The sequence below is a fragment of the Uloborus diversus genome, chromosome 9 (genome assembly GCF_026930045.1).
Source record: "Uloborus diversus isolate 005 chromosome 9, Udiv.v.3.1, whole genome shotgun sequence".
In the NCBI taxonomy this organism is placed as follows: domain Eukaryota; kingdom Metazoa; phylum Arthropoda; class Arachnida; order Araneae; family Uloboridae; genus Uloborus; species Uloborus diversus.
This window is the reverse complement of record NC_072739.1, coordinates 110,080,338-110,101,468: the sequence shown is the minus strand read 5'-3', so window position 1 is coordinate 110,101,468 and position 21,131 is coordinate 110,080,338. Positions and strand designations below refer to the sequence as shown.

Sequence of the window (21,131 nt, the reverse complement as noted above, 5' to 3'; positions counted from 1 at the left end):
ATTATTTTTAACGCCTCTGCGCTTGACATCACAAATGATGAACTGCCATTCACTGTTGCCTTTAGCGCAGAGCGCAATAGTTAGTTCACCTGTTTACTCATATGTAGTGGCAACGATATGGTTGATAGCAAGCGTTGAGCGCAATATTTAATTCACTTCTGAATTATCGTAACCTGGAAATGCCGTTGAACATTCAGCAAACACATATGGCAGTTACGTACACATTACCATTTGCTTTATGTGAACACGGCAACACTAGCGTCCAGAAATATCCTCATCTGAAGAATTCGACGACTTTCCCCTACTTCGCAGGTTTATTAAAGCTTATCTAAGCTTCGCTCCAACAGTATTTACTAGTTTTCCATTTAAAAAACAGCAACTGAATTGAAAAGTAACGAACAGCAATTTGAAAAATCTAATTTTTTTATGAGTTAAATGAACTACAAATACAGTAAAACCACGATTTTACGTCCTACGAGTTTATGTTTTTCCTATATTTCAAGTTTTTCCGTAGTTTTTTCGTACACTAATAATGTTAATTTAACCCGGATAAAAAATTGTTATTTATGAATTTCCCGCATTTTACGTTTTCCTGGGAAGAAAAAACAATCTAAAATCTCTACATAGTATAAAATGAAGTGTCCAAAAAGCGTCTGTTTGTTTAAACTCGCAAAACTCGAGAACTACCCGGCCGATTTCGCTGAAATTTTCACAATTTGTTCCTTTAAGTCCTGAGAAGGTTTGCAGACCAGTTCGAAAACAATTCGATGAATAGTTCTTTTTTTATTCCAATTTAGGTCCAATTTTCACATAAATTTCCGAATATAGGGGTGAAAAATTACTCGCAATTAGTAATATTATATATCGTTGGAAAGGGAAGAATTTTCCGCGTTCTACCGTGGCCGTCGCTAGGGGAGGCCAGATTTCTGAACGAAAACCAGTTGTCTGAGTCATCACATTGAGGGAGACGAACGAAGCCCTCTTCTGCCGAAGAAGCACAGAAGGGAGAGCGTTAGCGTCGGTCGAAATGTCCTCGTGGTCAATAAGAAAGTTGGAATATAATCGTGGTTTTCGCATGAAATAATCGAATTTATGACAACAAAGAAGGTCTAAATCCACAAGGCAACAATTTAATTCAAGTTGAGTGAAAATGTTTTTTTCATTTTATCTTATGTTTATTTAAAATGCTAACGAAAAATCAATGTTAACGAACGTTTGCTACGATTGGTAATAAGCCTAATGGATTGCTCGTTGTCTTAAACTAACTTATTATTGTTTTTATTCTTGGTTTGAAATTTAACTGAGGTTAGAGCTTTTCATATATTAAATTCACGCACAATTTATTATTTTTCAATTAATTATTCGTTTTACAGGTTGTGTTTGTATAATAGAAACAAAACAACTTCTCACATCAATTTTTACTTTCAGTGCAGAAAAATAAAATCATATTTATGTTACAAATGTTTTTTTTTTTTTTTTAATGTAGTCAATTTTAAGTGTTTAAATTAGAATTTAGAAACACCTTCTCTCCGAAAGTAGATAAGTTATTTTAAAATGAGATCACATGAGACTTCTATGGTCGTGTATTAATTTACAAAAATTAAACGATAAGGTTGTGTAAATTAAATTTTGAATTTTTCCCACTCTTTGTTTTAATTATAACGCTTAGATTTTTCAATGTTTTTTTTTTCGTATTAAATTATTGTACATAGATATAGTATTATAACTCTTCTTTTGATATGATGCGATGACAGTAATTATCTATGGAAAGTTTTTTGAAACAGCATAACTTTTTAGTTAAAACTATTTGTATTGATTTTACATTCCAAAGCTCTACTCATGTATGCATATATTAATGTTATAAACAAACGAAATTTGAGATATTGTTTTGGGCATTCAATAATTTCCGTTCAAAATCATGTAGTTTACTTTGAAAAAACAAGAATAACTAAGTAAAATCATAGACATTTACATTCCATCTAAACTACGAAATTTGTTTAATTTAATTATTAAGTTGCATTTTAAAAATAGTTTCAACTTTTGATGTGGGTAAAGTACTTTTCTTCTATTAATAGTTTCATGTAATTTATTTCCAGATGCCAAACACTTGTTGCGTCCCTAAGTGTAAAGGGAACTATAATCAAGAAAACAGAGTGGTGGTCTTCAGTTTTCCAAAAAATGAGGAACTACTTCAAAAATTGATGAAAGCTATACCAAGAGAAAACCTTGTTGTGACAAAAAATACAAGGGTAAATAATTTTATTATGTATTTTAAAATTGTAGTTGAAAATACGATTTTAAGCTTTTACTCTTTAAATTGGCATTTTGTACAAACTAAGATATCTGAATATTTTTTAGCTTAGTTTCTTCTTTTAGGTTATTTGGTTTTAATATTGCATAATGTGAATAAATCGAAGGTCAAGTCTTATTATTCATAGAAACACAAACAACAATTAACGAGAAAAAAAAGTTCGTTGTTGCAAGGTTCAAACGGTGTGTTTATACATATATTAAACTGTCAGAACTTTTTAAAAATGGGCAGTAAAAACAGTATTAATGTTATTTGACAGCTCATGTCATTGGAAGTATAAAAAAAAGCAAGCAATTTATGAATATTTTAGGTCTTTTCTTTAAGCATAAATTGGTTTCTCAATCCATTAAAACAGTTTTAAAAATAAAAATATAATGTGTAGAAGAGAATTGAAGTTGATTTTTTTGATGTTTGAAAAAACAAAAATGATGCCGATATTGTTTTCTAGCTTTTAAAATATAAAACATAATAAATTACAACTCACTTATTTATCTGTGTTTATTGACAAAAAGTAGAACAGGGAAGAGGAAAATAAAGTTGGAATTTTGGAAATAATATATTTTGTTCAGAAGTTTGATAGAAAAATTATCACATGTATGTGTTGAGGAATTACCAATACCATGAAGCTTGGATGTCGTTTAGTGTAAATTTTTTTTTCTTTTTAGGTTTGCGAAAAACATTTTCAAAATGATGACATTGAACGACATACATCCTTTTACAAAGAGTCGAGTGGGGAAACCTTGACTGCCAAGTTAAAAAAGCCGCGACTGAAATATGGAGCCATTCCCTCAATATTTCCGAACTGTCCGAAGTATTTATCGTCAGTAAAAAATATTCGTGATGATCCAATTAAAAAGAAGAGGTATCTGGAAGAGAAACATATAAACAAGGCTTTGGAGGACAGCTTGCGAAGTAAAGAGGACTTTGATAAAAGGTTTGCATTTAGCAACTTCAATGAAATGAAAAAGTGCTTTCAATTAAACGAAGTACCATCATTTTGGTCTATAATTGAAAAAGATCAAAATTTAATCTTTTTAGCTGTAAATACAACTGAAAATGTACCTACTATAACATATATTATAAACATAGATTCAGAACTAAAACTGAATGCTTCATATAAAAGCCAGACTATTCAAAATTATAAGAAATCTAAGTTACCCTTAAAAGTCAATAATTTTAATGAAGTAGTCGAAATTTTAAATTTTTTTGAATCTAAACCAATGTTTAACAATTCTCTGACAGAAAATATAGATACCATTACGTTACTTTTAAAAAATTCCTTAAATCTTGTTGATGATAAATTTAAATATTTTTTAGAGTTTTTAATCGAACAAATTGATCTTTTGAAATGTAATCCATCAAGGTATCGTTACTCCACTGATATGTTAATTTTTTCATCATTGTTTTATCACATATCTCCTCAGGCATATAAATTTTTTCGTAATTCTAATAATTTAATATTACCTGCCCCGAGTACTATTCGGAAAGTTAGCTCAATGCTAAAAACAACTCCAATTTTTGAGCAACAAGATAAATACTTCCTTTTATATGCCAAACAAATATTGTCAAAATTAAATTGTAATGATCTAACTGTTTTTTTATTGCTGGATGAAATATATATTAAACCTTACATGGATTACAAAGGGGGCAATATTGTAGGTTGCTCACCAGATAGCACAGAATTAGCCACTAGTGCTCATGTGTTTATGGTGAGCAGTATTTCTTCTTCGATGAAAGATGTTGTACATATTTTTCCAGTAAGGCATATTGTTGCAGCCCAATTGTTTAGTTTAATAAAAAAGATAGTTTTGGGACTGGAAAACATTGGCTTTGATGTGTTAGGTGTTGTTACAGACAACAATTCAATCAATCGTAAAGCTATGTCTTCTTTCAGTGATCCTCCAAAATTTCAAGTTATGTATTCACATCCAGCTAACGACTCCAGATTTCTTTACTATCTTATTGATACAGTTCATTTAATGAAATCTATCCGAAACAATTGGTTTAATCAAAAGAATGGTAATTTTATGTATTATCCTCCATTTGAAGGTGGAGATAAATTTCAAACTGCTTCACTTGATGTGTTGAGGAAGATGTATGAAATTGAGTCCAAACAGTTACTGAAGTTTGGTTATGGTCTCACGCGAAAGGCTCTTTGGCCGACGAATTTAGAAAGGCAGAATGTTGGTCTTGCTTTAAAGATATTTAACAGAAATCTGGTTCAAGGAATATTACAGTTGGGAGAAAAATATAATCTACCACATTATCAAGAAACTGCAAACTTTATTGACATATTTTGTAATTGGTGGGACATTGTTAATGTCAAATCTTCTTTTAAAGGTAAATTTAAAAGAAACCCCATGTGTGAACCAATTACTAACTCTCCTGATGATGTAAAAAAAATATTTTTGAAAAAATTTATAAGTTGGTTAGACAAGTGGGAAGCAATGAATGCTGATAATGGGAGACTCAGTAGAGAAACACATTCAGCTTTACGTCACACAACACAGGCTTTTTTAAGTTTAACAGAATATTGCTCTAATCATCTAAATATGTCATATTTATTATTAGGGAAAATTCAGACCGATAAGCTAGAATCACGATTTGGCCAATACAGAAGCTTATCTGGTGATCAATATCATGTATCTATCCGTCAACTTTATGAAGCAGAAAATAAACTTCGCATAAGCAGGGAATTAAAGCTTACATCTCATACTTCTGGCAGTTTCAATGTAAATATATTTGATGACTCTGATTTCGATGAAACAGCAGACACCAAAGACAGTATTGAGGAGTTATTTGAAGAAATTGAAGTAATGGATTCTGATATAGATAAAGTAGCCGATTTGTTGCCTATTATTACATATTTAGCAGGCTATTGTGCACACGCTGTTCTTAAAAATATAAAATGCATAGACTGCAGAGAAAAAATGTTAACCGACAAGGAAATGAATGTTGACGTAAATTGCCAGTTTATAAGAAATTGCAATAGGGGTGGGTTACTTTATCCATCAGAATTCATTACCAATGTTGTCCTTCATGTTTATATAGTGACCCAAAATTTAATCAGTGAGAAGTATGAACTTCAATTTTTAAAAGTTATAAACCAACGAAACTTGGTGATGAAGATAGTGAAAAACATATTAATTGGTAAAGATATGTGGGATTTCCCAGTATGTAGCTGTGGCTATAATTTTGAACAAATCATTCTTAAAATAATGAGATCGTCCACAAATACATTCCTTAATAATTATTGTAAACTTAAAAATGATATGCACCAAGGGAAAAAAAACAAAGCCTCTAATAAGGTAACAGGTAAAGAAAACGCTGAAGAAAAAAGAAAACTAAAAACACTAACTGATAGTAACACTTCAAATTCTGATTCTCGTAAAAAATCAAAACTACAAGCTTAAACTCCTGCACTTTTCTAAAATTTTGTACTGTCATTTTTAATATAAATAACCATTGGTTTTCAAATTTATTAGTAACTACTTAGTTTACATAAAACATTCATAGAGGCATATCACAAAAAATATGTGGAACTTTTTTTTATGTCTGATTTTTATTTTTATTAATAGTAAAACTAACAGTTAGTACATTCTCTGTTTCAAAAAAAAAAAAAAAAAAAAATGAAGCTTCACTCAAAGAGGAAAGAAAAAATTAGGTAAATAAATTCATTTTCTTGAAACTTAAATTAATGGACGTCAATATATATTTCAATACTGTATATTTCAATATCAAGGGGAGGGGAGAGCATTGTGTTCAAGAAGTTTTTGTTCCAGCATACTTTGAAAAATTATCAATTTGTTTTTCCTCCAAATTTAAACTTACATTAATACTGTTGCTAAGCTGAAAGTAGTCCAAATCATGGAATTATAATGTTAAATAATTTGAAGTGCTGAAAAGTGTTAATTTGGTTGGTTTTCTTATCCTTTAAAGACAGATTGTATTTTGTAATTGTTTTGCAAAAATTATAATATAGAATCTAGATTCTGTTGAGCTTGATGTTTTGTTACTGATGTATTAGTTTTTATTTGAATAAAATGTTTTTCTCATTATCAAGTTTCTGTTTTTATTTATAGTTTAATTTCTGTAACACGATAAAATGAATCAATTTTTAAATATCCTATTTTATTGGTCCTGTCATGAAACAGAAAATATCCGAATGAGTATATGTATGTACTCACTGAAGTACATTATTTGACACTAATAAGTATATTATTTGGAAATAGCTATAAGACGTGATTATTAAAAACTATTTTTGGAATACATATATTTTTGAAAAGAACTGGAATATTTCATGAGGAGAAAAAAAAAAAAACACGAATTAAATGACTTTTTCCTCTATTCATCCATAAACTATGCTTCCAAGTTATCGATATTTGGGAAAGAAATTCATACAAAATCAAAGGTTTTATGAAAAAAATAAATAAATAAACTTATGATTGAATTCTGTACAATTTTTTTTAGACTACGCATATATTTTTGTTATTACTTTTTTTTTCTTTTTCTATTTTGTTAAATTTTACTGAAAGCACTTAATATATGTGTCTAAATATTCCTTTTGAAACTTCAAAGTTCCTAATGGGAAAAAAAGATTAATGAAGAAAGCTGAAAAAAGTGAAGATTTCAACAATGCCCTTAAGCTATTCTGACTATTTAAAAGTCATCCCATACGTGAAGTGTTTTTGCTTTTACAATGTTATTGCTATTATTTTAATGTATGTGTGAAATTCAAGTTACTTCTTTATCAATTCAAAAAGTCAGTTTTCTACTAGTTATTTGTTTGTCACTACATTTTAAATTTTTACAACAAGTTGAAAATAGGAAAATAATTGTTTACATTAAGTTTGCAACTACTGAAATGCATGAATCCAGATTCATGGAATTTATTTTGAGCATAAGAAGGGGGAAAAAAAAGTATTTAAAGCAGAGGGATTTTTTTTTTCTTTTTTAAAGCATTAAACGAAGTTGTGTATGCTATTTTTCTCTTTTAATTTAAATAAATAATAATAATAAACTAGTAGGTAGAAAAAAGCTTAGAAAAGGAAAAAAAAATCGCTTTTGTAAAAAATTTGAAATGATGAGATGATGATTCGCTTTGTCTCAATAAAAAATCTAAAATTAATAACATGTGCATTTCAAAATGTTTAAAGAGTAGCACGCTGTTTCAAATGCAAAAACATCTCGGATTCTACATCGCGTATTCAAGGAGGTCTGAACTTCTTCCCTCAAAGTCCCCCTAGCCAGCAGGCCTCCCCTAGCGACGGCCACGGCTTTAATCTTAGATTTCTTACGTAATGAAAGTTGAAGAACATACGGAACTCAGCCGATTTCTTTTTCTTTTTTTTTCTCCTTTTTTTTGGGGGGGGGGGGGGGAGGGATTTCGTCGCAAAAGTGAAAAAAATTGTGTTACTGACCTTTACCTGCGCACAGCAGTCCTATGTAATGCGAGTCAAAAAAAGAACTTTGCGACTGTTGGAATGCATTGCGAATGTTTTTGCTTCTGATCATTCACATATAATATGAACAAGAAGAAAAAAAGAACTTGTTAAACCGTAATATGGGAAGTGAAAAGTGACCTTAACCGCTATTTCAGCTATCAAAAGAAAATCATAAGCAATTGTATAAGAAGCTATTCTAAAGATAGCAGGCTCAACGTATAGTAGGACAGCAAGAAGCAAAAAAAAAAAAAAAAAATTAATTTGAATTTTGACATTTGGAATTCAAATTATGTTTTTAGCAATCACAAATGTGTGTGTATGTGTTTGTGTGCAGGCATGAATATGTGTGTGTGTAGGTGTGTGTTTGTAGGCGTGTGTGATTCTGTCTGTGTGTGCCGGCATGAGCTTGTGTGTGTAGGTGGGTGTGTGTGTAGAGTAGATGGGTGTGTGTGTATAGGTGTCTGTATGTATGCGTGTGTGTGTGTAGGGTATGGACGCAACCTGGAGATGGTTTTCGCTAGAGAAGCAGCATCGTGAGGTCGGTTGACGGTGGTGCTGCAGAGGGAGGCGGGGGAAAATAAAATCATAGGACGCCAAAACAGTCAACTGAGAACAATAAACAATGTGATTGCTCAAAAAATCCTCCTCTCCTAAGGCATAAATGCACTATAAACTAAACGCAGATATTAATGAAAAGAACGAAAGGAGAGATGAAACCTCGATTTCGACGAGCTTTTTTTTTCCTCCCCCAGAATTACGCGATGAAAGAAATTAAGTAGATGAAAGCGGATCACGTGTCACGTGATTACTGGACGCAATGAGATGAACGAATAACAAAAAAAAAAAAAAAAAGCATGTTAAATGGGGAAACTTCAGGTTTGCGTTTAAAGCCAAACTTGACAATTTCAGAAACAAAAATTGTTACAAAATTTTCTAAGGTCAATTTTTCAGAGTGCAAAAAAGAGCTTTTGCGAATGTTCGCTTGATCATATTTAGTAAAAATTTCAATGTCTATCGTGTGGTCAAAGTATTTTGTGTTTTGCATATCATTTTTAAAAATGTGTGCATAAAAATAAAATAAAAATACAATTTTCTAAGAGTCATGTGGTACATTTATTTAATTCAGCTGAATCATATTACGTTTAATTATTTTTTTGTTATGTTTCCTTTATAATTATCACTCTAAAATTACCTTGAGTATTGCTTAAAAGGAAATTTAGTTAAAAAAACATTCACGTCTTCACATAATATATTGCTTTCTAAATAATAAAACTAATAAATAATTTGAATAAATAAACAAATGCTTCAGAAGAACAAATTTTTGTTGAAGACACCTTAAAATGTCACTTTTTTTTCTTAGTTTTGAATTTTCAAATGATCATGGTAATATGATGCCATGAGGCACGAAAGTAAAACACGTCCCATTTTTGTTTGGAATAGGAAAAATTTTCAATCAAGTGCAAAAATATTTTGATTTATGGATGCTCTCAAAACCGTTACAAAACTCCAAAATTTATAATTTTTACCTTATTTATAATTTTTAGCAGAAGGCGTCTGAATTGAGCACCCCCCCCCCCTTCCTCCCAATCGAAGGAAGTCCAGCTTTTAATGGCGTTGTAACCAGATATGCAAATTATTGGCACGGCAGTTTTGGTGACGCTTATGGTCGTCAAGCCTTAACCTTTATTAGACGCAGCGGACGGAAAATAGTTTCCGGTTTTTCTAATCAGAACGCACCCTTTATCACAGAAAAGGATATGCACTCAGAAGAACTTGAGTCACAATGACGAAACTTGGCAAGAATGTAGACTTTTACAAGATATACAAATGATTTAAATTTCGACGCCACTGAGTCAAGGTTAAGCGCGCTATGCGCACATGAGATGCGCAGCTAGAAGAGGTTTAAAACGCGATTACTCGTGCTATCAAAAAAAAAAAACTTTATTGGGACTACAAGGCATTCAGGGAGAAGTGATTGCGGAAGTTAAAAAGCGAGTTCCTGTTAAGTATCAATATTTGCGACTTTCATGAATAACTCATTGGGTTGGCGATTCTGTTCATCAACATTTCGCTAATCTGTTTTTAATTTTACCAGTCTAGCATCAATCAGACAATCGCCAAGAGTCACGTTGCTTTGTTTACTTCCACTATCACTTCTCGCTGAATGCACTATAGAGGTGCCTCTGAATCGTGACCGGTGGCTATACGAGCAGTTGTTGGACTTTGAGAAGGGAGCATAGTACGCCTTAGAAAAGCAGATTGATTGAACAGGCATATTGGCTGCTACTTCAGTCAGAGCGATATGGTAGCTGAGGCGACAAAGAACCAGAGAAGGGATGATCTTTAGTCGCAAAGGGTAGGGACGTCCTACGAGCACAAATGAAGGAGAATGTCTCGCGATTGTAAGATTATCCGCTTCCGCACCAAACAACGTCGCTCCCACTGATTTGACGCCATTCGCCACACTTCTGGCAGCCGTCAATAACAATTACAGTATGGGACCCCAAATTCGGAATCCCGAAATTCAGAAAGCCCGAAATCCGGATATTGTTTCCTTAAATATAATTCTCCCCCCCCCCCCCTCAAGTTTATAAGCTCAAAATTGTAAACGTTTGGCAATTACTTGTTGAAAATACAGCATTTTCAGCAATTATTATGAAATTCATTTAGTGCGAACATTAGCGGAACCAGGAAAAACATGACAAATATCGCACAACAGGAGAATTTTCACTTTTTTTAAAGTCAGAATCCTAAGTCCTTAAAATTCCGAAATCCGAAAGGGTCGCGGTTCCGAGGATTTCGGATTTTAGGTCCTACACTGTATTAACATATTAGATTCAGCCAACTTGGTTGGAAAATTTTACTGATGACGAAACAGGATAAGTACATAAAAATTTTATGCTCTTTTCGAATATTTATCTTCTGTAAAGAGTTTTTTCCAGTTTAGTTTCTTCTTCAGAAAAAAGCCAACTTTAAGTAAAACTGCCTTTTTTGCGTCGCAATCAAAACGGATCAAAAATAAATAAATTCAGTGCTTAAAATCGTTTCGATTGCTGATTTAGGTTCATATGATCGGTATAATTCCTAAGCATAAAACTACATTTGGTTGCAAAATTTTTGTTAGTTTTTGATTATAATATGGGGATGTGATAGGGGGGATGAAACTGTTAAGTGGGTAAACCCTTGTTTCAATTTTTTTGCATATTATTTCTGTTACCGCAATTCTATTCACAGAATTTTACAAATATCATCATCTTTCTAAGACATGCACATAGTCCCCTAAGGTTTCAAAATTACCTTCACCCAATATGGTTTGACCCACTAAGCTCACTCTATTATGGTCTACTGATTAAAATAACCTCTGCTTTTGGATTGTCCGTCGAAAAATATTTGGCTGCCGGACAAAGTTATTCTCCGTGTCAAATCAAGTATGTCACGCGATGCGTGCACTGGTATGTGTCCGGTAATCCATCCATTTTCGAATGCACGTGTCATTCGAACAGACCAATCGAGTCTGAGTATCGGCAAAAAATCGATCGGCTGTTGTCAGGATGGGAAATTCCAGGAGCCATGTGGAATGGTGTGTGGGAAGGACGGGATGAATTTCTCGACGTAAAAGAAGGATCGAATATGTCTCATCAGTTAGTCACTTGCTTTATAATAGTTTAAAATATTTCATCCCATAATAAAGTATTTAATTTGAATAGTTGATAGTAAAATATTTAAATATGAAAGGATTAAAAATAGTTCACTTTGAAGTTATTTCATGGCTGATAAATCTTCAATTTTATTGATGCCGTTACCAAAACACTAACCCTTTTTACTTCCTTTTACAAAAAAAGGAGGTATTGTATTCGCGAAAAAATTTTCACTCAAAACTCGGCCTTAATTTCCATGTTTCTCACCCCCGAATGAATTTTGAGTTTTTTTTTTCGACCCGACCACACGTGGATATATGCCTAGAAACTTACAGACACCCGAAATATCCATTTTGATGATCCGAATTTTCTCGTGACGTCCGTATGTACGCATGTATGCGCGTATGTGTGTATGTATCTCGCATAACTCAAAAACGGTATGTCCTAGAAAGTTGAAATTTGGTACGTAGACTCCTAGTGGGGCCTAGTTGTGCACTTACCCTTTCAGTTGCATTCGGATGTTCCTAAGGGGGTCTTTTGCCCCTTTGTGGGGTGAAATCATTATTAATTTCGATGTAAACTCAAGTGGTGTTATAATTTGTCGGACACTTGGCGATATACCGCCAGTCTTTTGGTCGCCAAAATTTGTCGCCAACTTGGCGACAAATTTGGCGATTTTTTTTTATTTATTTATTTATTTTTTTTTTTTTTTAAATTTTAACTTTGGTTTCAATTCGGCCACTGTTGGTGATATTTAGCGAGTAAACAATCGAATCACATTAAAATTGCCAATAATGGGGAAATGACATTAAATTGGAGTAAAAGGAAGTCATGTGATGCACACATCAGCTCATTTTTTTAAAGTTTTTACTATACTACTTGTCTGTTTTGGTGTGTGGTTGAATGGGCCCCCGTATGCCTATCGCATTTTCCACAAAAAATGAACTATCCATATTTGGTAATAATTCGGAGAGCAGTGCTTCTCAGCTAGCGGCGTATACAAGGGGACGGTCATGGGAGGTCATGATCCCCCCCCCCCCCGCCCTGCCCTAAACTGTCGACAACAGTATTCGTCCACATTGTGTTCAAATACTTCATGCATAAAATGTAAACGACTACAGTATCTTTACAATTTATTGATTATTTTTGAAAGTAAATATTTCAACTACTACTTCGTTTAAATGAAAAATTATCATATAAGCATTGTGCTACAATATGATTAAGGTGAAAAAACAACGTAAATAAAGCACAAATATGGGAGAAAATACAGCATATAGCTATTTCAAGGCTACAATGGAGCCTCTTCATCAGTGCAAAAAGCTCACCAACACAACCAGAAGTTGCGAGAGAACTGGATAGCTATATGCTGTATTTTCTCCCATATGTGTGCTTTATTTACGTTGTTTTTTCACCTTAATCATACTACTTCGTTTCATTGCTTAATAAATTAATTTGCAACGTTTATCCCAATTAAGTGCCTTATTCCTAGCCGATTTGGTGTTTTTTATTGTTTCCAAAGCAGTTTTTGGAGTTTTTCGTACCCAAAGCCGTAGTTGTTCATGGGGGGGGGGGCATTCTTTAGCACGAATCCCCCCAAAATGGTTTTCTGTATCCGCCCCTGTACCCAGCGGCCATCAACGAAAAAGTTGCTGTGACGATTGATTCAAATAATTCAAATTAAATTGCTAATGGGTTAATTTCTACAGTTAAGTTCAGTGCTTAACCAACTGTCAGTTTCTCAGTTATAAATTTCTAATATCTCTGATAGATAGCCGTGATCACCGGACAGGTTTGAGTTCGTTTTTGGTCCATGTTAAAAGCGAGAAGGCTTTTAGTATTACGGTAGCGTTGGTGGGACAAGCTTTTTAACCGTTTCCAAAAACGAAAATGCATTGATAAAGTTAACAAAGCAAATTTATTTAAATGATCCTCGTCAATTAAATACTGAATGATTCTCATGCGATAAAGAAACAATTTAAAAAGAAACTGAAAACTGCACTTTTTACTCAGAGGGAGCATGACGTTTTGCACGAACTTCTATTTTAGCTTGACCACGAAGAGATGGCGAATAAACTGGAAGAGGAAACAGAACATTTCACTTTGTAGTGGGTAGGATCAGCGAAAACGCGCATGTAGCAAAATTTTCACTGTTCTGCTCACTCGATCTCGCTTTCTGCCTACTGCAAAATGAAGTGGTCCATTTTAGCTTCCAGATCACCAGAATTCTCTCCGTGATCAGGCTCAGAGAGCAGGAATTAGCAAATGGAGGCAGCAAATCGAATCATTGACTTAGTAAAAGCTGAGACCAGTACCCCAAGTCACGTGACTAAATAACAACGAATGCTTGACACGCTTCGCGTGAAACTAGCGAAAGAAACCTGGTTTCTTCCAATGCTTTGCTTTAAAACCTATCACATGACTTGGGGGGTCTTTGCTTCACGAATGAAAGTCTTCGGGATCTTCATTTTATCTCTTCTCAATTCTACCTGTGCGTCTTTGTTTTTCAATGAAGAAAACAACGGTAGCACTTCTAAAATCGATTTATCTAGAAGCGATAAAAAGTGTTCCTATAAAAAAAATAAAAAATATATAAATAAAAAAAAAAGAGCAAAGCACCCTGAAACAATAGTCTTATCTGATCTCAAAAACATTTTTCCCCCCTTCAGTTTTAAGAAGGAAAAGATGATTCCCGACGATTACGGAATCTTTCGAGGTAGAAAAACATAGGTTTTGCCAAATAAATTGCAGTGATATTTGTCCGTCTCCGCGAAATCTGAATGTGTTTAGTAATGATCCTGATTCAGTAATCCATCACTTGTACGTCACCTCTTTTAGGCGTATTTCTCTATTGTATGTCAATGTTGAAAAGTCTCAAACAATAGTATGTAAAAATTAGTGTAATTTAACTTTTATTTTTGCGTCACTGCTTCAGAGACATTTCTCAGTTTTTCATCGATATAATTTTAACGGGAGACTTTTTTTTTTGTCTCCTATTTCTTTCAAAACTTCTGTTCTTCAAAAACAATCTTATACAAAATGCAGATATGCTTGCTTCAAAGCACACACGTTCGAATGACTTTGAAAGAATTATTTAAAAAATGTAAAAAAACAAACTATGCTCGCTTTTTTAAAGTATACTTAAACAAGCAACTACAGTATATAAATTTGTTATTAACTTAACTTTTATTTCTGTTAACATTGTTTTTGACTGATAAAACAGTCGTTTAAGTTAAACTGTAGCTCTTTCTGAGTTTTTCTTCGTATTCGTTTGTATTTTGACTTTACTTGATCTAAAAGCAAGATGAATACCATGTATACGCCTCTTTCACGGATACTATTTTTTTGGTTCCTTGCGCCCACGTATAAATGAGAATTCCATATTCCATGTTTTTATTTGCTCACGTTTCGTGTTCTTATCCATTCCCCAATTTTTAACCTTTAAAATTCACCAGCTAATCAGAAATTATGCTTGAAAGACTTATGAGGGGACATAACCAATCCAGATTCGAACCTCTAACCGCAGGACTTATTTTCTACCCTGTTTTGCGTTTTCCAAAGCTATTTCTAGGTTTATTCCTTCCAAGGAAATTTCCCATTTTTCTTTTCGTTTTTATATTTTGGCCTTTTTGACTCATAAGATTTGAAGATCGCTCCCTTTGTTGAAAAACGTCAACAATAGTCCAGTAACCATATACATCACACTTTGCGTCAGATCCGGTAGTTCTGATTTTTTGCTGAGTTGTTCATGATATTGGCCCAATCATTGGCGCAGGGAAGGGGTATGCCTTCGGGGGTAAAAACCCTAGAGTAGGAATTAAAATGGAGGGAGCAAGTCCAATCTTTTGCTTAGCAAAAGCTGAACCAGAGACCCCAAGCCACGTGACTCGACAACGACGAATGGTTGGCACGTTTTGCGTGAAACAAGCGAAAGAAACCTGATTTCTTCCAATGCTTTGCTTTAAAATCTATCACGTGACTAAGGGTTTTGGTTTCATGAATGAAAGTTTTCTCTCCCTCCATTTTATCTCTTCTCAATGGTAAAAACACCTTTTAGCGGCCTTGGTTTTACACTATAACCAATCCTATTACTGTAGTACATACCAGGGCTGCGGAGTCGGACTGATTTTGGGGTAAAGGAGTCGCGGTCTGCAGTCGAAGGTTTAAAGTTCCAAGATTCGCCAAGTTTGGCGACATTAGGCGAGTTTTTGAAGTTTATGTGTCATTATTGCACGCAATAATCATAATCAAAGTCACGTGACGTCTGAAATGACGTCATCCACACAACAGACAATCAGAGATGATCTTAAGATGAACATCACGTACAGACATACATACAGTCGGGTTTTAATCAATTTTTTTTTTAACTGTGTTTTAAAAAGTGGCCAACTACTGGCGGACACTGGTCAACTTTTGGAGATAAGTGGTCAATTACTGGCGAAATCTCCCTTTTTAACTGATACTGAAAATAATTTGAAAAATAGCAGCTAAAGCAGAAAAATTACTAGAAATCGTCAATCCTGATAGTTTTATTGACATTGACACGTAAAAAATTTTCAATTTTTTTCCTGTGAAATTAAGTAGAACTTCTAGAAACGAGTTTCACTAAATGATCAACCACTGGCGAATCACCCTATATACAAGACAGTTTTGAATTTATTTGATTTTTGACTGATAAACACCTTTCTAAGGGGTACTGAATATTTTGTCTATTTTTGGATAACGTTAGTTATGTCCGTTAATGTGATGTCTGTCTGCAAACGATATTTTGTGGTCATTTTAACTTGAAACGTAATGCATAGAATCGGACGAGATTCGGTACACAAGTGTACCCCATGTGGATTGCTTCTGATTTGTGTTAGGAGGCATATGAGGAAAGAACGAGTTGAAAGAAAGATATTGTCCGTTTTTCACGGGAAGGCACTTCGCCACGCCCCCTTGAAAGCAGAGTTCCATTTTACGCGGGGGTGATCGGTATGCTCTTCTATACAGCGGACAACCAAACAGCCTTAATTTGGGCGTACATTTTAATGTTCAAAAAAGTCTTAGTGTCCTTTACATCACTTATCTGTTGTCAGTTTAGTTATTCTTACATTTTAAACTAGTATGTTGTGGCCATCACGAAACTTTCTTCTATATTTTTCTTTTTTCTTTTTTTTCTGATCCCTCCCCATGCTTGACGAGGAAGCAATATTTCCAACAAAAACAAAATTACTCATGCAAAAACTTGACGACTATCCCAGTGTCTGAATTATTGCAAAAGCAAAGCAGAGAGCGAAAATTGAAAGTTATTTTAAAAGCCTTGCTTGAATTAATTACAAATATTTTATTTGTTAACAAACATAAGATGGCAACAATTAAAAATTTTAAATCATTGAGATAATATTTCCTATCATTTCCATACAATTAAAATCACGAGAAATACGCAGACGACAATCTATTACGATTTATCTTTCTTATTGTTGCATTAATAAAGCTATTTTTATTCGCAAAAAAAAAAAAAAAAAATCAACACCTCTTGGAGCGATCGGCGTCAAAATTGATCCAAAGCCTGTTTACATATGGATTCACATATATTCCAAATTTCAACCAGAACGTAGCATTACTTCTTGAGATAGGGCACTCAAAATGGAAAAAAAGAACGGGTGATTGCGCTACCCATTTTTTAGCTGTTGACACAAAAATAAAATCAGTTCTTATACCCACTAAGGGCTACTTGCCGATAAATTTTTCTTTCATTCCGTTCATTATTTCTTGAGATAAAGCAGTCACAATTGACGACAAAAAACGTTCTATAGCTCAACCCCCGTTTGAGTTATTGACACCAAAATTGAATCACCACCTGTTCCTGTTAATACCAACATATGGACCAAATTTTGTTTGATTCCGCCAGTTACTTCCTGAGGAATAGCAAGCACGCGTAACTCGAAAAACGTCCCATTGCTTCACCCCCCCTTGGAGGAATTCGCGCCAAAAACTAATGGGCACAAGTTCACATAGGGGCACATATGTGTACTAAATTTCGTTCGATTTCATGCGGTAGTTTTTGTTGTAGAGCGGCCAAAAAAAACTGGTCACACACACACACACATACACACACACAGACAGACAGCCATTTTCCAAAAATAGTCGAAATGGACTCAGCACACCTCAAAACGTTCGAATCCTTCGAAATTCGAAAATTTGCACGAATCCAATACTTTCTTCTATATATTAGATATAGAAGAAAGTAAAAACACTGCTTTTACAACAAAATGCTATGATCCGAATATACCTTCTGTCTAAAACAGCGAAATAGAATCATCGGATACCACGTGACGAGGGAGGAGTCAAGTGCCTTCTTGTGAAAAACGGACAATACTTCCAGTGCAATGTTTAAAACCGTTTGCCGTTCAAAAGAGCGGCCGTTCATATCTTAGGATATCGCAATGTGCCGTTCATTTTAAGGAGTAGTGCCTTTTGACCCGTTCGTTCATGAAGGAAACATCCTTAGTTGGGACTCTTCTCCACAACACCCCACCTCTTAGCTTTCAGTCTTAAGTTTTCCCTGGTTGAGCCTGGTATAGAGTTGGAGCAAACTCAAAGCGTGAATCTACATTTGAATAGCAATAATAAAATCCCTTGTTGCAATTTGCTAACGGCAGGGATGCCGACCTCAGGGAGTCATGGCGCAGACTGCGCCATTGACATTTTTAGGGGGGGGGAGGTGAGAAGTATTTTTCTCATTTGGGGGGCGGCTTCGCGATATTTAGGGGGTGCGCCCTTGCTCTTGGGGGCGGAGGGCTCCCTGGCTAACGGTGACAGTTTTGTCAGAAGATGAAGCTCACTTTTCTTCTGTCGCACTCCCGACATGATCCTTAGTGAAAACTGCGACAGCCCTTCGAAACAGAGTCGCGCGTCTGACCTCCCCGAAATCGTCTGCCCGCACTGATGTGTTTATGACGAGAGCTGTTCTCTTCCGGCGAATCGTTTCGGGGGCTGACGCATGTAATCACTCCGCATTGCGTGGTGACACGCTTCGCTTGCTTGCCCCTTATCTCCGCTTCTTCTCTTTCCGTTCGCATTTCGCCACACGTGGAAATCTAATGTTCGTTTCCGATTCCTTCACCTCCCGATGCTCACGGGTAAGAAGACGGACTTGGAGAAACGTAACCGTTCCGATTATGATGAATCGTAATCAATAATCGTAATTAAAGTCATGGTCAGTGGCGCACACAAGGGAGGGGTTCAGGGGGTCCGGACCCCTCCCATAGCACTTGCATTTTTTCTTATTTCAACTGATTATGATTATATGTACTTTATACACAAAATATTTCCAAACAAAGAAAACAAGAATTTCAGTTCTAATAATAGGGAAAAAAAATCCTCTTGTTAAAAGATTTTTTAGAAAATGAGTACATTTCTTGTAACGAATTGCACAAGCGAGAGATCTTTCTCGACTTTGAGAAGGCTAAAAACATACTTAAATAGTACTATGTATAATGAACGTTTAATGTGCTCTTGTACTGCTGAATTCAAGCAATGTCACCATCACACACTGAGGAAGTTATAAATAAAATCAAAAAATGAACTAGAAAACTAAATTTTATTCTACGATGTTTTGTAAACCTATAGAGGCAGACTATGGGTGATTGTAAATGAAAACAGAGTAATAATTGTGTTTAGTTTTGTAATTACAGGTTAAAATGAGATTTTTCAACTCAGACTTGATGCTTCTTAATCTGTTTTCATTTATGAACAATGATAAAAGTAAATACATTGCATAAATTCGTTCACTTTCTGGTAATTTAAGTATCTGTTATTAATATTTTTTAATTAATTAGTGCTAATTATTTATTCAATAATTTATTTTTTACTATTTTTGTTCTCAAGAATCAATAAAATCTAGTCAATATGTTTGACGGCATATTGGTTTATGATATGAAAATGGGACTTTTAACTATGGACCCTCCCCTTGCAAAATTCCTGTGTGCGACACTGGTCATGGTGATATGAGGCAGTGGGAAGCAAAGGGATGCAAGTGGCAAAATTAAAAATTTGGAGATAACCAGCACACATGGTAGGTGAACCTTTCCTGTCTCGGAGCAGGAGATGGTACTAGTAGCCCTGGTAGGTGCTACTGTAGAGCATGATTTAGAAAAAAATTCAATGAAAACCTACCTAGGACGTAACCTTTATACGCGTTTTGCTCAAAACTTGAAAATGTCCACTTGCATCCCTTTGCTTCTCACTGCCTCATATGTTAAAAATATCATTCTGGAAGCGGAGGGTTAGTTGTAGTGAATGGAAATATGGGGTAAATGAAAGAATCATACTGGGGGTGATTTTTGAATTTGAACTATTGATAAATGAAAATTAGGTAATTAAGGGCAGACGTTCACAAAGTTCCGTGTGTTTCCAATCAACTGTGTAGGCTTCATCATTGGTTGATAACATTTTAAAAGTTATTTGATTTTACATTTTCCTCTCCAGTAGAATTTTTTTTTAAGTTGAGATTTTAATAAATGTCCTCCTAAGTTGTTTGTACTTATCTGCCGTGGGCAGGTAAACGGCAGTATCTGCAGAAATGAGCTACGTGAGCTTATGTAAAAAGAAAAAAGAAAAAAACCCTCTGGTTGGAGGAACATCTCTGCTCTTTACAAACGAGAGAACATTGCTCCTCTGGGCTCTAGGGATAAGATTGCTCCAAAAAGCATAAAAGATTTTTCGGTCTCGAATGGGGTTGTTTCCTTCAGTCAAAAATACAACTTTTAGTCACTGAAATTGATAGAATAAGCAAAAAAAAAAAAAAAAAATTAATAATAATAACATGGACCCCCAAAAAAACTTTCATTTTCCCAACAGTTATTTTTTATTAATTTTTTTAAATGTCCGATTTTTCAAACAATGCGTGGTCTTTATGACGTCATAAATGATGTACTTTGCCGCATCTTTCTACGCGTTTCCACGTTATGATAATCAAGAAGCGAATGAAATATTGCGTTCTACACTTGCCAGCAACCGTATCGTTGCGAATACACGTGAGTAAAGATGCGAATTAAACATTTTGCTCTGTCAATGGCAACACTAAATGGCATTTCACTATTTGTGATGTCATCGGCAGAAGCGTAAATAGTGAAAGCGTAATGATTTAAGTAATTTTTTAAAAATATTAAACTTAAACAAATTATTTAAAAGATGATCAGATCCTATGTTTTTAAACATACTCTTTCAGAAAAAAATTCTTAAAATTTTGGAAACGATCCCATTGGCAACTTGCCCACCTGTTTACTGTTATCTTTTACCTAGTTGAAAGAAATTCCGCATTGTCAACCATTTCGTCATTGAAGTCCTCAAAAATCAGCAAAAACTTTTTGGAGCAATGTTATCCCTAGAGAAGCAATGTTCCCCCCGTTTTACGATACTATTACATAAGCTCAGCAATATTGTTCCAACTATTTATTATTGCACTGAGTGTTGAAGAAAAATTGAAAGAACCAATAAAATCACACTTCACATCAACTTTTGAGGAATGACGTGGTTTCTGCGTGTACTCGTGGGGTCGTGTCTCAGATGCAGTGTTGCCAGATTGGGGGAAATTTCAACATTTTGGGGAAATCTGGTGCTCTCTGGGGAAATTTTGGGGAAATGGGTTTTGAGGGGAATTCTTTGGGGAAAAAATTTTTTCCTTGGGGAAAACCTGTGGAAAAAAAAAACCTCGGGGAAAAAATATTTTTTTTTTTTCGTATTTAAATTCGCGTC

The 21,131-nt window shown here is 34.3% G+C and overlaps 2 protein-coding genes across 2 annotated transcripts in view; both read left to right on the top strand.

Annotated features, from left to right (window-relative positions):
• Window positions 1-2,096: 2,096 nt before the first annotated feature.
• LOC129230438 (uncharacterized) lies at window positions 2,097-3,412 on the top strand. Its single transcript, XM_054864837.1, has 3 exons — window positions 2,097-2,249; window positions 2,977-3,351; window positions 3,401-3,412. The coding sequence occupies exons 1-3, from the start codon at window positions 2,097-2,099 to the stop codon at window positions 3,410-3,412; spliced, it is 540 nt and encodes a 179-aa protein (XP_054720812.1).
• A 605-nt stretch (window positions 3,413-4,017) lies between these two features.
• Window positions 4,018-21,131, top strand: part of LOC129230437 (uncharacterized) — a 37,363-nt gene continuing 20,249 nt past the window's right edge. Inside the window, exon 1 of the mRNA XM_054864835.1 lies at window positions 4,018-5,484. Coding sequence (XP_054720810.1) covers window positions 4,018-5,484 — 1,467 coding nt within the window. The remainder of the gene's footprint in view (window positions 5,485-21,131) is intronic.